General features: G+C 32.1%; 4 protein-coding genes across 5 annotated transcripts in view; 2 read left to right on the forward strand and 2 right to left on the reverse strand.

Annotated features, from left to right (window-relative positions):
• The window catches only part of LOC107992481 (solute carrier family 41 member 1-like), a 2,755-nt gene extending 1,030 nt beyond the window's left edge, over positions 1-1,725 (forward strand). The window contains exons 3-6 of the mRNA XM_017048381.3: positions 16-163; positions 341-546; positions 619-767; positions 864-1,725. Of these exons, the coding sequence (XP_016903870.2) occupies positions 16-163; positions 341-546; positions 619-767; positions 864-1,049 (689 nt within the window). The 3' untranslated portion in view covers positions 1,050-1,725. The remainder of the gene's footprint in view (positions 1-15; positions 164-340; positions 547-618; positions 768-863) is intronic.
• The window catches only part of LOC107992483 (uncharacterized), a 14,212-nt gene extending 7,635 nt beyond the window's left edge, over positions 1-6,577 (reverse strand). Inside the window, exon 1 of the mRNA XM_062071754.1 lies at positions 6,548-6,577. The gene's annotated coding sequence lies outside the window, so the exon portion shown is untranslated. The remainder of the gene's footprint in view (positions 1-6,547) is intronic.
• A 94-nt stretch (positions 6,578-6,671) lies between these two features.
• LOC107992480 (solute carrier family 41 member 1) lies at positions 6,672-11,384 on the forward strand. The gene is made up of 6 exons (XM_028664162.2): positions 6,672-6,809; positions 7,081-7,534; positions 7,699-7,878; positions 8,434-8,873; positions 9,181-9,401; positions 9,493-11,384. The coding sequence occupies exons 1-6, from the start codon at positions 6,724-6,726 to the stop codon at positions 9,831-9,833; spliced, it is 1,722 nt and encodes a 573-aa protein (XP_028519963.1). The 5' UTR covers positions 6,672-6,723; the 3' UTR covers positions 9,834-11,384.
• A 593-nt stretch (positions 11,385-11,977) lies between these two features.
• LOC107992478 (putative RNA exonuclease pqe-1) lies at positions 11,978-17,490 on the reverse strand. Of its 2 annotated transcripts, none has more exons than XM_017048371.3 (10): positions 16,946-17,490; positions 16,731-16,816; positions 14,996-16,621; positions 14,575-14,911; positions 14,283-14,452; positions 13,733-14,203; positions 13,359-13,656; positions 13,077-13,239; positions 12,631-12,890; positions 11,978-12,489 (listed from the first exon to the last, which is right to left on the reverse strand). In XM_017048371.3, the coding sequence occupies exons 1-10, from the start codon at positions 17,043-17,045 to the stop codon at positions 12,404-12,406; spliced, it is 3,597 nt and encodes a 1,198-aa protein (XP_016903860.2). In that variant the 5' UTR covers positions 17,046-17,490; the 3' UTR covers positions 11,978-12,403. The 2 variants fall into 2 exon arrangements, with proteins under 2 accessions (XP_016903860.2, XP_016903861.2); XM_017048372.3 differs by having other exon boundaries at positions 14,996-16,606; positions 16,946-17,474.
• Positions 17,491-17,523: the final 33 nt, after the last annotated feature.

Below are 17,523 nucleotides of genomic sequence, written 5' to 3' on the forward strand. Positions count from 1 at the left end.
GTAACGTTACTTTAGAATATGCACCATGGATAGCACCTGTGTTGATAATATTTCACATTATCGTCACACCAATTTGGTACTATATCGCAGCTAGAAATCCATTTACCAGAGAAATATTAGATTATGGCTGGGCGCCTGTAATATGTGCAATGTTAATTAGTAGGTAGGTATTTCCATGTTTTTCATTCCGAAAGTATATATCTTATGTATATCTTATATATAAATATATGTATATATATATATATATATATATATTATATATAAATATTGTATATAAATATATATGTATTATAATTTTTATAAAATTTTTATAATTATCATTATTTAACATGAATTTTAGCGTGGGTGGTTTAATATTAGATTACACCGTATCCAATTACAAAGGTGTAGCTGTATTTCAACTAGTAATAAACGGTGTTGGCGGTAACTTGGCCGCCGTTCAAGCTAGTAGAATATCAACGTCTTTACATAAAGATGGACGACGATCCAATAATCAAGAAATACTTGTTGTCCGTTTCAATCCATTCCATATTTTTTGTGCAAAAGGTACGTAGATCAATGATACACTTGAAACAAACATGTGTTTGTATTTGTATCTACAATACGATTACGTTATAGGCGGGCATGCAAGGACTGCTAGAGTTTTATTAACAATGGTGATACCAGGCCATTTAATATTTGGCTACACCATCAGTTATCTTCAAGCTGGTCATACTTCTTTTACACTTATATTTCTTATTGTTTATTTAAGCGCCGCTTTAGTACAGGTATATATAATTAATTCCAATATCATACATACAATCGATATAAAACAAATGATTAGCAGACGATTAGAAAGTTGTATTTTTATTTGATTTGATTAGGTAATATTATTATTATATATTACACAATTAATGGTCGTATGGATGTGGAGACGAGGAATGGATCCAGATAGTTCTGCCATACCATATCTAACTGCAGCGGGTGATTTGATAGGAACAGCTCTATTAGGAATTGCGTTTCACTTGCTTTACGCAATTGGAGATGGAGATTCTGATGTTGGAGACTGATGGGACTTTAAATCTAAACTTAGAACGAATATGTATAGAAAAAAAAGAACAACGAGCATAACGTTATTCATTGATACTATATTGCGCAATATTTGATTAAAAAAAATATCGAGATGTTTCGTGCTATTTCTATTTCTTTGTAAATTATATTTTTGAAACGAATAGATATTATTCACTTTTCTTTTCCTTTTTCTTTTTCTTTTTTTCTTTTCTTTTTTTTTCTTTCTGTTTTCTTCAACATTATATCCTTACAATGTTTTTCTCGTTTTTCTTCGATATTTTCCATTGTACAGTCTTGCGTGCATGCGTGCGTGCGTGCGTGCGCGCGCGCGCGCGTATATGTGTGTACATATCGGTTTGAAAAATGCGAATCTAAAAAAAAATAGATGACGATGACGAGTAAAGTAATTATAAGATTTTGAAACAAATTTCAAAATTGTTTCAATATCGTTCAAGTTAAGTTATAATTTGCAATATATCGATAAAATTTACATATATAATTTTTAAATGTCCATGCATGTACAAAAAAATATATAATAACGAATATAATATTCGTTTCAATTGTTAAATTTGAAACGAATACATGTCCTGCATATCGTATATAACGAAACATGCTCAAATATTTTGTACCAAATAATGTACTTATGCGAATTAAAATAAATTCGACTTATAGATATATCGTTATATCGTTAGATTTTTAAATATTCTTTTTTATTATGCATATACAACGAATTTGAGTCAATTTAAAAAAATATAAATGAAATACATGATGCAGAATAAAAAAAATAGAGGATAAGATACGAAGAAAAGGAAAAAAGAGTGTTATAACAAGATAAAAGTTTTACAAGTATATATATATATATATATATATATATATATATATATATATATATAGAGAGAGAGAGAGAGAGAGAGAGAGATCGAAGAGATAGAGAATACGCGGTGTTTTTCTTTCGTACGATATTGTACGATCGAGTTACGAATAGGGCTTAAAGGTTTGTAAGCGTAATCGCATAAACGAGGCAGATCTGAGCGTGTGTGTTTAACGAATATATATCGTGATGCTTGCACGTGCACATCAACATCAGTCAACGATTCGTACGTGTACAATGTATAAACGCGAAACGACCAAGTTGTGGTCGAGAGGGACATCAGCCTGTCTCCGTCAATGAAATAGTTAGATCTGTCAGTGCCAACTATCGCCTCGTTCTCAGTGGAACCTTTTACATTTTATCTATCGTGTTGCTCGATCGAGTCATTTTTTAAAACAGTTCTTATACCGACCTTACTACATTCGTCGCGATAGCTTCTACTTATCAAGAATAAAGGGAGAAAGTGCCGCGAATCTTGGGTCGGTTGTTACCATTTATCAAAATATAATATCCTCTTTCTACGTTTTTTTTTTAATCGCGTTGAATATATATTCCAAAAAATGGATCAATCGACAAAATAAATCGAATCTATCTTCGTCTATCGGTGTTTTACATCTCCGTGTTATTCTTTTGCGTTTCGTCGTTCTTATATTTGTACATTACATATATATATGTGTATATATACACACACATATATATATATATATATATATATATATCATAGTATATCATAGTCCGTTCTTTATTCTTCATTTACTATCACCAATTATTATAAAATGAAAAAAGAAAAAAAAATAAGATATAGGATAAAAATTAACATCAAGCTTAAGAAAAGCTAAATTTTTATATATTGATTAACAAATTTCGTAATACGTTAAGTTTGAATTTAAAATAGGAAAAAAAAGAAAGAAAGAAAGAAAGAAAAAAAATATTATGTATTTAACAATGTGCGAAAACGCGAATTATAAAAGACATTTTTATTTGATCGCGCGCAAATGATCCTTGCTTCATGAAATCTTTTTTCTTCATACGTATTTATCTGTTTTTTTTTTTTCATTTCGCCGTACATATAATACAACTATGCATAAGTATATAATAATTACAAAATACAAATCAACTATACCTTTCCTTTGTTACGAAATGTAGCAAAAAACGAGTATAAGGATAAAGGAACGAAAGACTCTTGGCCTTCCACGATAAATGAAAGAAACGAGATCGAAAGTACGGTTCGCAGGTCACGGGAACCAAGTATCAAAACGTATGTTAAGTTATTGCTCCTCATGGTCGAACTTAAACACGTGGAGTAATTTATCAATTTGTGAATATGTTACGGAAGTGCTTCGTACTCGCGCGCCGTTAACGTTAAACGGCAATGTTTGCAAATCCCGATGCACGAATATCACACGTCTCGTTTGATTTTCTATTGTGCATAATTTCTATTTTTCACACTCGTTATTTTGTATTTACAATTAATATCTTATAATTTTCATTTTACTTTTCATTCAAGTATTTTCTCTCCTCATAGAATGATTTTGATCGACGATTTATGTATATACGCATTGCACAATCTCTCGAGTATTATTTATCATACCCAAGAATTTAATTCGCATACACGTATCGCATATCCGTAGAAACTCGATGTTAACAACAAGATAGTTTAGATTTTAAGAGATACATATATTATATACGCGGGTGTAAAACAACGGAAAAAAAACGACACGTCAAACTTGTACGTATATTTACCTTCACGTGATATTACAACATAATATAACAATCGCGATAATATTCTTATTATCCAACTCTTCTATTTCTTTTATTTTCTTTTTCTCCCATCTTCTTCCCAATGTAAATCATTATTAATTCGCTCATTTGCGCGCTTATCCCTTATTATTTCAATAATAATCAATAGATATCCATTTAAATATAATTTTTATCGAAAATTTAATTATAACACATTTCTATCTATCTTATTTATTCTATTTTTTATTTACTATTTTTACGTACACGTGTACGAATATTCAAATATTTATCAAACGAAACAGTCATATCATTATAGTTAATTTCACATTCTTCGTTTATTCTTGCGTATAAATTATGCAAATTTGACAGTTCTTTTTCAATAATTACGTAGGCATGCGATGTATTTCTGAGATGTTAATCGACATCAATATATGTATGTGTATATATATATATATATATATATATATATGTATGTGTGTGTGTATTATAAATAATTTATAATATATAATTTATTGCATAATAAGATGCAAAGAGCCAATTATTACAGGTATCAAAAATGATTCGTTCTATTAGCGTGGATCGAAAGAAGAAATGATAATTGGGATTAAACGATGAATGAGAAAAATCTTTGCGTCACAAAGTGCAGGAAACTCTCGATTCAGTTATAACGCGGTGAGTTGCGATACTCGTGAGTCGAAACTCAATGTCAAAGTGAAACGCTCGATTTGCGGACGACCGACTATCAGAGGTCTTACATAATCGATCTTTTAGAAAATATATAGATAAAAAGTACATAGTATGATAAAAATATATAATAATAACACATGCGCGCGCGCGCAAAATACTTATATATATTATAAATATAAACGTTATCGTAATTAAATTAATATAATTAGTAAATAGTAAATATTGCAAATATAGACAGATTCTGTATAATATATGCAGATAATAAAGCTAAAATTAACGGTAAAACGATAAATATAAAACGAGCAATTTTTAATAAATGTATTATCGCTCGACCGATCAGTACTACACATTTTCACGTTTCGTGTATAAATGGGTGTCGATTCGTATACGATTTAAGTGAAATTATAAAATTCGATTTTTCGTCAAATGTAAAAAAACGAATTCGACGTTTCGTTTTCTTCGATAATTTATGCATTCGATTTTTTTTGTAACAACAACGAACAATTTAAAATGATAATCTTCATTAGACCGTTGGTTCAATTCGATCATGATTAATTAACCAATTAATTAATCAAAATGTCGAATGTTGAGCGCAAAATTAGATTTAGAAAAATGGACGATTTTTAATAAGAAAGTCGATGAAGCGAAGTAACGAGGCAGAGGTGAGAGAGGCCGTACGATATTTAAAAAGATCGTAGCTAAACGAAGAAATAATCCAATAATTAATCAGACGTAAATAGTAGGTACGTTATGTGAACGAGCAATAACGAGATAACAGATAATATATAACTAATAGGAATGAGTAACATAAAGGATTAACAGAGAAAGACAGGTGCGAAAGACGAGTAACATAAAGGGGCGATAGATAGATAGGTTGGATAGTTAGACGGTTAGGCAAGAAAACGGAAAGATATAGAGTTAGGTAGGCGAGGGAAAGCAGACGGTAAGGTAGGCGAGCAATCAAGGTTTACTTCGTCGACTGACGATCGATAAATTCGCGCTTGCTCCGTTTAGCGTATGTTCCCGGTAAAAGTCCTAAGCGAGTTTTAAGGAGACAAACGTGATGCATGATCGAGATCAGTCGCGATGTAACCATAGTGTGAAACGGCCTCGCACCAGGCCACCAGCCTTACACCACCAAATGCGTGACGACGGTTGATTTTTCTTTTTTATCAGAATCAACACAGTTTCGAGAACATTGAAAATCAGGTTTTTCGGGTCTATGAATCTGGTCAAGGTTCGATACATCATCGAGGATTCCCTTACGAAAATAAAGGTAACTCTTTTTCTATATTCAAAAAAAATTTTTTCCCTCCTCAATCCTAATATCTTTTACGTAAACGGCAGGGACGCTAATCGACATCCTATAATTGGCAAAATACATGTTAAAATTGTTCACTCTCTTTCTCTCTTTCTATATCTTTCTCATACACACGCGCGCTCGCGCGCGCGTTCCTGCACGAAATACATACGCGTTTCCTATTCCTTTCTATTTTCTATATTTTTTCGAAATCGTTATCGAACACGAAAAACAAATAATTTGATAACAAACGTGATCATATCGCGGAAAAATTTTGAAAAAAACTATATTTTACATTATATGGAAATATGTATAAATGATAATTTGCATAAGGCGACAATTAACATTCAATTTTCATTTATTTTCGACTCGATCTTTAAAAAAAAAAAAAATAAAAAAAAATAGAAAAAAAAAAATATCGCAAATGAAACGTAACAATCATCGAAACTCGAGGATCAATATCGTCTTACGTACCATCGTATTTTTACGTGGTATAATGTGAACGAAATATAAATTGATTCGATAAAAAAATCAGTTCTTTTCTTTTTTTTTCTTTCTTTCTTTCTTTTTTTTTTTTTTTTGAAATGGTAACTTTTTTTTTAACGCCAAATGACTAATAATAACAAATAAGTGTACGGACATATATATATATATATATATATATATATATATATATATATATATAAAAGAGAATATGAAAAATCGCGGAAGATTTTTTTAATCAGTTTTGATTAAAAAGAAGAAAAAGGGTGAGATAATGAAATGAAGAGTAACGGGTGATGATCGAACGATTGAAAAATATTTGATATGAATAAATCATCGTGGAAATCGAAATTCGAAATTTGGCGCTTGTTCGTGATATTAAAAGTGGATGCGTTTTAATTTTCAATGAGCCTTACAATGTAGTTCGGAGCGAATCAGACTAGAGATATCGTCCCTCGTTGGTTACGTAATTTGCTCGATTCTTGTCCTGAAATACAACTACACGAGCGAACATTTAGACAAGCGTTATCATTCTCAAAGGAGAATGGCTATATATCGGTGGCAGCGAATCGCACGGGATCCTCAGTAGAAGATGATAGAGGACCAGGTGCATCAACATCCGGTACGATTACCTCCCGACAAAAACGCCCATATCGATGTTACATCCAAATTTGAAAAGTACGTTCAACAATTATTATACGATAATTATTTCATCATATTCGATTTTCAAATCCACGCATGCACGCGCTAAACTTTTTCATATGATTCATCAAGATACAATTTTCTTGGGTTTTTTCCGCAATAAGATTGAAAATACCTTTACATATATACCTTACATATATCGGTGTGCGAGATATCCATGTTACGAATACTCGCATACTCGACATATATATATCGCGTTATATGATATATGCCTCATGATTTACCATAATTAATTTTCTGTCGACAGTGATCAATGCAAAGAACCTTTACTTTCCGAAAAGCAAATTTGCCACAGGATAACGTCGGAGGATGCTCGTTCGACCACTGGCTCGGAATCAACGATCGTAAACACAACGATCATGGGCACAAGTTTGGGCACAGGCACGACTACAGTGACGGTGACGGGTATGGGAGGAGGAACGGGGACGAACGCATGGATGGACACGGTTGTCGGGGTTGACACTGTCATTGATCCCAACGACAAATCTGCGGAACAAGACCGCGTTGATGTACCTATATTCGACGAGGGAACCACCGATAGTGGCCGTCTTCCCGATCTTGTCGCTCAGAGTAAAATATACGGTGTAAACGAAGATGAACCTCTCGAATCGTATTTGGCGATCACCATTCAAGTTTTCATACCGTTTCTTATCGCCGGCCTTGGCATGGTGGGGGCAGGATTAGTTTTAGATTTGGTTCAAGTATGAATCTCTTCTCTTCGTTTTCGTTCAATTTAGATTTTTTCTCTCTTCTTCCTTCTTACTTTCGATCGATATTACACCTATTATGTGTATCATTAACCATTGTCCATCCACGTTACATCTTATTCTTACATTACTTCTTATCTTATTCTTATTCCTCACAGCATTGGGTCGTGTTCGAGAAAGTGAGCGAACTCATCATTCTAGTCCCAGCGTTATTGGGTTTGAAAGGAAATTTAGAAATGACTCTTGCATCCCGTCTTTCGACTCAAGCGAATCTCGGCCATATGGATACGCCGAAACAACAATGGTACATGATCGTTGGAAATCTCGTCTTGATTCAAGTGAGTCGGATTCAAATTCTATTTTTACTTTTTCCCTTCATTTTTAAATCTGTGAATATGTAAATATCGTTTTTTCTTCCTCCCTCCCCCCCCCTCTTTTCCCCAACATATTTTTATCGTTACTCGCCGTGAAAATTATTCGCCAAATCGGATACTTTCTACCGACAAGACGCGATTCACAGATGTCTTATCATTGGCGTCACGATTTTATTTGATTATACACACTTACACACATTAAACGCGTGAACGGTAAATGACCTTCGAGAGTCAACGTGATGTTTATCGTCGCGTTCTTTTACCTGATCGAGTACTGGAGATGTGACGATACTTATCGCGAAAATATTCATTTCTACAATTTTTTCTATTATCGAAAAGTTTTTCCGGAAAAAAAATCTGTCGAGTTCAACGGATTCCCGATATCGATACAATGGATATCGATGGATTTTCATGGATTTTCCTTTTCCTTATATTCCCCGATCGAACGTTTATCATTTTCAATCATTATTTTCGCTCGGTATGACCGTTTGTGTAAAGAAAATCAGTTCGTGTTGGCAGTGCCAGGCGATAGTGGTTGGATTTCTCGGCTCTGTGGTGGCAATCGTAATGGGAGCATCTCGAAACGGTACCATCTCGTTCGATCATGCATATCTATTATGCGCGAGCAGTTTGGTTACCGCATCCCTGGCTTCGTTCGTCCTTGGATTGATAACTGCAGGTGTGATCGTTTTCTCCCGACATTGTCACATTAATCCGGACAACGTCGCGACACCGATCGCAGCCAGTCTTGGAGATATCACCTCTTTGGCTTTACTCTCGTGGATATCTACCATTCTTTACGAATCAATAAATAAACAAGATTGGGTCGCACCCCTCGTGATTGCTTGCTACATCCTGATTACACCTCTCTGGGTATGGATCGCCAAGAGAAACAAATACACAAACGATGTTCTTTACTCCGGATGGACTCCTGTCATGATCGCTATGTTGATCAGCAGGTGAGTACCGATTCATATGTGTATATCTTTTCATTTCGTTTCGTTTCGTTTCGTTTCGTCTCGTTTCGTCTCGTTTCGTCTTGTTTCGTCTCGTTTCGTTTCGTTTCGTTCCATTTCGTTTCGTTTCGTTCCGTTCCGTTCCGTTTCATTTCGTATCGTTCCGTTCCGTTCCGTTCCGTTCCGTTTCGTTTCGTTTTATTTGATTTCGTTTCACGAATATCGAAATTAAAAGAACGGATAAAAAGAAGGCACGAACCGAGTACATATTAAAAGTGAACACGAACGACCGCTATTGTTGACCAAACAGTTGCGGTGGTCTGATACTCGAATTCATGGTCTCGCGATTCGAAAACTTGACCGTTTTCCAACCGGTGATCAACGGCGTCGGTGGAAATTTGGTAGCTGTACAAGCAAGCAGAATATCGACAGCCCTTCACAAACAAGCCGAACTGGGAACTCTTCTAATTCCACCTGGTCACACGCATCCCGTTATCTTTATTACACCTATCGCTAACTTTTTTGGCAAAGGTAAAAAGCAAAATTTATTTCACTTGAGTCCACCAATTTTTTCTTTTTATCCATTATCTTTCAATGATTAATTCCATTTTTTTTCTTCCAGGTATGCACGCGAGAACAACCAGAGTTCTAATGGCAATGGTTATACCAGGCCACATAATTTTCATTTATCTAATTAATTATATGAAGGATGGCAACACTTCACTAACGCCTCTCTTCGTTTTTGTTTACTTGTGCGCCGCCATGCTCCAAGTTGCCGCTCTCCTGTACATTGCATACATAATGATACATTGGATGTGGAAACGAAAAATCGATCCAGACAATTCGGCGATTCCATATTTAACAGCGATGGGAGATTTATTAGGCATCAGTTTATTAGCGATCGCTTTTCAATTTCTTTATCTTGTTGGAGATCAAGATTTCGATCGAACGATCCCTTCCTAAAAAATATCTACATACGTATATACTGCATTCTGCAAATATTTCCCCGATTCTTTTTTTTCCAACAACATCCTCATCATCGTTATCGTTATTGCTATCGCCAATGTTGTCGCTGTTATAGTTTTTATAATTATTATACATATATCGCCGTTAAATAGATATATGGTGCCATATTTTCTCTTTCTTCTCATAAGCAAAATTTAGAAATAATTATTTTGTTAACATATCTGAAAAGATAATATATCTTTCCAAAAAGCAATACGTGCAATTCGAATTCAAAATCAATATATATATACAGAGGAAAGACAAAAATATATATTATATTGTATTATATTTTCGTGATAATTAATTAAACATGAATATTCTTTCGTTAAAAATCTTTTTTCTATATTATACGATTTTGTTATTTTATTATTTTATTTTATTTCACATCAAGTCGTCGAAAGAATAGAAATTTCATTGTGATTAAATTAGCTATACAAAATCTTGACGCAATGTCTCATATTTCTTATAAACAATTTTTTCAAATCGATATCGAATCGGTATGGTTCCGAAAAGTATAATTAGGAATGGAAAAGATAGAGAAATGGAAAAAGAAAAGGCACCTCATAATTGAATATATAAATATGAAATAATATTCGATATCATTCGTTATGTTGATACGATTTATATACGTGTCTTTGAATAGTTGCCTTCGAATACCATGATAATTATTATTATCGAATCACACATACAAAGCAAGCTATTTTTCAACATTTTCGCTTAATTTGCAATATCTATTCGCTTATTAGCACAATTTCCATCACACGACAAAGTCAATCGGGGTGCTTCCATATTTGGAAATTGTTATGTTGCTATAATAATTACACAATCCGCGAATATAGTCATACATAATTCCGCGAGTCTTCCATCAAAGGTAGCCTATTATCGACATTTTAAAATATATTTTCACTACGTACACATATACGTATATACAAATGATTCGACATTATATCTCTTTAGAATTGTGTCGATATATATATATACGTATGTAGCTACTTATGTATGTTGAAACACGTACGATGCAACACGTACTTCTTTATCTTTTTTTCTTTTTTTACACATATACGCGAATGCGGTAAAATGCCTAAAATTTGAAAAACATTCAATGTAAGAACCAGTAGAAATACAAAATACCAAAGATTAGGATATAAATACATATATCTTGACAATAATGTTTGTTTCGAAGGAGACAGATAAACTATTTTTTACCCAACACGAATGAAAAATGTAAACGCTTCCTTTTACACATACTCATAAACATAAATTCATCGATCGTCGTTTCGTTTTAAGACAATTCGAAGGAAGATACTTCGTCGTTTCATCAATATATTCCGAATATACTGTTCAAGATTTCCTAATGAGATACATATACGTATTTAATATTACGTATGTACATGTATCAATGATTTAAACATGAATTATTTTCCTTCGAATTACTTCTAATTGTGATTCTTCGAATTGCAATTTGAACGAGAAAATGAGAAGAGATGAAAATAATTTACAAGGGGCGAAGAGAAAGAGAAAGAGGAGACAAAATAATCTTGGATACAGTAAATTTAAAAAGTAAAAGTTAATGATGATTATTTTTCAATACGGTGCTAAAATGAGAAAAAGAGTCCGTTTATGACAGCAAAACGTAGCTGCGAGCTATTTATATGTGAACCATAGATGCAAATAACGAAATAAGCTCGCTTATTCACGTCATGGTACCTGTTATACGTCAAAGTATACGCATTCTAAAATGTCTTAGTTCAATCGAACGAATCGAATTGTTGATCGATTGTGTTTCAATGGTAAAGTTGAAATCAAGATGCCATGTTGGTACAAAACGATTGAACGCACATTTGAATGAAACATCGATGTAGTTTTATATAATAAAATTGGATCGAAAAAAATCAAACATATTTTTTATTATCCGTGTACGTATTTATTATTTCTATACATTATTTCTCTTATATTATTTTATTTATTTAATCATCGGTTACCTATCCTAAAATAAATAAATATTCAATATTTATTTTATTAATAAAACAAATTAATTTATTTTATAATTTAATTTTTGTTAAAAGAATATTAACGAAGAAGAAAATATTTGAACACGTACAAAATATTCAAGTTCGTTTATTGCAAGACTTTTAATCTCCAAAAATAAGTTTACATCTTGTATAGTTTCGAAGAGAACTAAGAAAAGAGATACAACATAGATCATCCATATATTATTCTATTTACATTTCGAACGATTCAAAAATCAAAGCGCAATAATAACGAAATCTTATAAAAGTATGAATTACATACGACATACGACCAAAAGAATAAACTTGTACTATCGTAAAACTGTAAATGTAATTCAAAGGTGAGTTGTGATTGTGATAATAATCGATTCCACAATTTATCTGACATATGTATATCACATTTATACATAAAAAACTATAATACAATTCATACAATAGTTAGAAAAAAAAAAGAAAACGATTATCATCGTTTAATAATCCGTAAAATCATAAGCTATACACGATTCAGTCTGATATCATCTATTGTAATTTTGCTTCCTCCTTTGCTTTCCAAAGTATTAATTCCATACAAGCGATGGCATCCTCTTTACTATCGTGTCCACCAACTGTAATGTTTTTAAAAAATTAATCGGAATTGATTTTATTCTATCATAAATTATAACTATAAAAAAAAATCATGAAAAAATTAACTATATATTGCTATATATTTCCAATAAAAATAGAAAATAAATAATTTTTCAACTAACCATCATTTTGAATAAGCTTCCTTAAATATTCCGAACAAAGATTCTTTAATGCTCTCTTCTGTGGATATCCATTTTTATGTGGAAACATCACGCTTGTATCGACCACAGTTCCATGCAAGAGTCTTAAAGCTTTGAAATCGCTTTCTAAACTATGACCGACTAATATAGTTTTCTCAGAAAACATTGTCAGCAGTGTCGCTTGAACATCTAATAACGTTGTTGTAACATTTTTCATATTTTCTTCCGTAATGCCAGAAAATCTGCACAATAATATTGTTATTTGTTCAGAAAAAAAACAAAAATAAATAAATAAATATAAATATCACGCGCGCGCGCACACACACACACTATATATATATATTTCTTCATCTAAAGGAAAAAAAGAAAAAAAGAGGTGAGAGGGAAAAAGGGGAAAAAAAAAGAAAAAATTGTAATATTTTTTTTACCTTGTGTTATAATCTATTATAGGATTTTGCGGATTGACTAACGTCTCGTATACTACATTGCAATCTTCGTCGATAACTGTTATCCTGGTTAGTTCCAGTCCTTGAGTAGTATAACACATTTCACAATCAAGCGCATATACTCCTTGTTCTTCGATTGGTGTATCTTAACAATGATAATGATAAAAATAATAACAATGAAAAATAAGGAATAGAAAAAAAAGGCATAGAAAATATAAATATATAGTTCAAAGTTGAAAAAGAAAAGAGATATTTAAGAATTACTTTTTGGCAAAGTTTTCACATAACCACGAAGATTTTCATAATCTGTATAATCCCAAACGTGTGTTTTTGCATCGCAGCAACCAGTTGCAGAACCATATTGTTGACAACAACTATATTTGCTTTCACCTCTGATTGTGAATTTTCTGCCCCAATGATATATACAATTCTGTGGTTGTAAAGCAAATCCTTGTTTATCGATTATGTAAGTTTGACCGCATCGACTACAAATTCTTTCGTTAGGCACTTTTGACAGAACACTTTGATTTCGTGAATTGGTTACATAAACTTTGGCACGGCCCTGTAATTAAAAGAATATTTAACATTAAAAAAACAAATAAATTCGATAAATTTTATTAAATTTTATTATATTTTACCTTTTGACCATCGGGATGCGAACGAGGAAATCCGTTATCTCGAAGTTGTTGTTCCGTCATTATCCATTTTTTTAACATACTATATAGAATTGCACCTCTAAATTCCATAACAGATTTTTTTGTCTTAAGAACACTCCAGGAACCTTTAACTTTCCCAGCAAGTATCACTTCGTGAGACATCGTACTGCTACCCGGCATTGTTGTTGCATTATTATCCACAGATGAATTTTGATCAACTTCTTTTCTCAATCTATGAGCAGCAAGCATGCAAGAATTTTTGTAAACAGCTAGCGCTTTACATCTTTCGTGACAAGCGTATTCTTCTTTGACTGCACGTTGAGCTGCATCTTCGGAATTTGTGTAAATTAACACGCATACGTCATGCATCATATTCACGTAATACTGACGAACATTTAAAGGAAATTTTTGCGTGGTTACTTGCAACGGTTCAGGACGTATTAATTGAGGAATCTAAAAGATAATTAACATATCAATAATCATAACAAAATATTATGCCCTAACAATTAATCTTAAAATATTTAATACAGACTACTTGTGGAACATGAGCAATGCGTATACCACTCTTCGCCGTTTGCGCAGCTGTTTTACAATTATCCGTTATTTTTGCATCTCCCAATTTTCCTACACAATTTTCCGTCACCTTTTTTTTTTCTATCGCTAGAGATTTAGCATACGGCACATGAGCAATTCGGACGCGACCTGTTACAAATATTATAAAAAAAAAAAAAAATAAATCTCGTATAGATAATTAATTAATATAATGTTTATTTATAATATTTAAAATATTTTCGTATATTTTCCCAAAAAAATTATTATATTACCATTTCCATTTAATTTTAAATCATTGTTGCTCGTTATCCCTATCGTTTCGGGACAATTTCGGCGCATATCCTTAGAAATATTACTGCTCGCGGTAATAGGTTTTTCTGTTACAGTATCTCGTATTAAACGCCACCTTTCATACATTTTTTGTTGAGGATTTATCAATTTTCTTGCCTGTTGATTAATTCCAATTTGTCTGGTAACACATGCGGCAGCTGAAGGGTGCGCCACTCTTTTTCTGCCAATCTCTTCTTTTTGTTCCTTTTCGTTCTCGTGGAATGCCGATAATTCTTTCGATGGCTCTATTTCTTTTGACCGTTCAGGTACTTGATATTCCTTGTAACACAAATAAATATATTCTTCGATACTATTCTTCAATTTTTAGAGAATCTCGATAAGATCAATTTTTAATGTGCATACCTGAAATATTTTTAAACATTCTTCTTGTACATCGTGATCCGAATCAGATGTACTGAAAGTTACATCAATATCGTTATCGATGATACTTTGATGATCCTCGTTTTCTTCATCATTATTATTTATCGAATTCAAACGGACATTTTTTATCGAATTATTTACCGATTTATGAGTCGAAGAATTTATTTCTTCTTTATTTCGTTCATGTATGTGTAATTTCTCGATTATCGTATCATTCGATTTACGATCTATTTTCGAATGCTTGTAACTTTTATTATCTTTATTTTTAACATGTTCTTCTCTTTTCTCAGAAGAATAGCCGTGACGTTTCTCAGATCTATGATGGTCCCTTCTATCATTTTTCGTCTTATGTTTGCTTTCTTTATTTTTGTCTTTCTCCTGATGCTTATATTTATTCTTATCTTTATCATATTTCTTATCTCTTGATCCTTTGCTTTTGTGTCTTACATGATTCTTACTTTTACTTTTACTACACGAGTTGGAATGAGTTTTTTTACTCGACTCATACTTATCCTTGTATCTTTTACGAGATGTATTCTGATCCTTTTGATTTTCACTTTTATTTTTATCCCTATTCTTATATTCCTTATCATTTTCAAAAGTATCTTTATTCGAATTTACTTCTGATACATTCCCTTTCTCAGATTGTAAAGATTTTTTCGAATTTTCTTTATTTGGAAATCTATCTCGATTCAAAATGTTACTATATGTATTTTCATTAATGCAATTATCATCATTAATTGACTTTGAATAATGTGCATCTATTTTCTGATTATTTTTCAAATAATCAGATTTCTCAGTATCACGATAGGAATCAATTTGTTCTGCGGAATCTATGGAATCAATTTGTGCAATATTGGTTTTATTTGTATCATTGTGATTATGATTTTCGACATTATCGCGATTATTTTCTTCTTCATCGTCAGAAAATTTCGGTTCAATATTTATAGAAGACTTATTATCTTGAGACATTTTGTCAGATTGTACATCAGAAATCGATTTGGTAGACGATTTAGTAAATACTTCGTCCATCATATCAAGCTCAGTTTCAAAATGATCAAACGCAGATTCGTTTAATCCATCGACAGATTTTAACGGAGCTTTTACTTTCTTTGGAACATATTCTTCTCTTCTTTTCTTACATTTTGGATAATAAGTTTCCCTGAGTTTAAATAAATATTCGTTCGAACTACCATCCTTGCAAGAATTTAACGAAGCTGAGTCCGATTTACATGTAGGTATGTAACTTTGCATAGTATCTCGAGATTCAGGACTGATTATCATAGTAGGTTTGTATTTAATTTCAACATTTTGAGATTCCATAGACTCGTTACCTATATTTAACCAAGGCTTAACTCCATCTGGAGAACATTTACGCTTTACAGCAACTTTACTTTTTCTCGTTGGCATATAAGATACTATTGGTATATGACGTTTCTTTAATTCTGCAATCGGTGTTGGATTATAAACGCATGGAAGTTGCATATTAACAGATGCTGGTGTATCTGTTCTTTCTTCCATCATATCGGCTGTAACATTATTTATCGTACCAGTTGACCCAGAAGTTAACGTTGAGTCTAATCCTTCGACTACCTGAGAAACAACATTCTGACAAGAAAATTTATTATCTACATCTATGTAAATGATTAATTAAGATTTTTTTTGATAATTTTTTATAATTTTTGTTGTAAAATTTCAAATAAAAATCAGATATTACCATTGTAGCACTTTTGGATTCTTCAACTTGACCCGTGGAACGGTTTTCCACCGTCTCGATCGCCTCCGTGGTGATTCCAACATCTTCTAAAATAATAATCAAATCTTCTTTTTTTTGATATCTTTTATAACAAAATTCTAATATTCGAGTGAAAATAAATTTCTTGAAAAATAAAGTACATTAAATAAAGTACATTAAACAACAACATGATTTACCTCGTTTCGAATGTTTGAAATGACAATAAGGTCTATCGCACGTTCCACTTTCATAAAATGGACAGTTAATAGCTTTAAAATAACCAGTCGAAGGCAACATAACTATTTCATCGTATCTTATATCTTCGATCGCTCATTCTTTCATCAAAAAATATCGTATAATGTCACATAAAAACGCTGATTTTTAAACAAAAATAAATTTTCTAAACTTCTTTTATAGATCAAACATTATTCTCTTTTACATTTAGTTACATTTAGTATATTTGGCCATTATCCAAAAGAAATGTATACATTTTTACAAGACGCATTGAAAATATGAAACTCGAAGCGAATTAAATCCCGAGAACCGAGGTTATGTACAATTGACTTATGTACATTTTCCTATTCGCGATTTGTTTATAAGTATTCGTCTCCTCCCCCCATCCAATCTTTCATATAGATCTTACTCTTTCCCCCATTTAACCATTTCCCGTTATTTTACATATCTGTAGTAACTTTGTAAGTATTCCATACTCATCATTTTACTAAGAGAAGAAGAAAAAATTAAAATCCCTAGTTGATTTCGTATTTCGTAATTT

The sequence above is a fragment of the Apis cerana genome, linkage group LG2, assembly GCF_029169275.1.
Source record: "Apis cerana isolate GH-2021 linkage group LG2, AcerK_1.0, whole genome shotgun sequence".
Lineage (NCBI taxonomy): Eukaryota > Metazoa > Arthropoda > Insecta > Hymenoptera > Apidae > Apis > Apis cerana.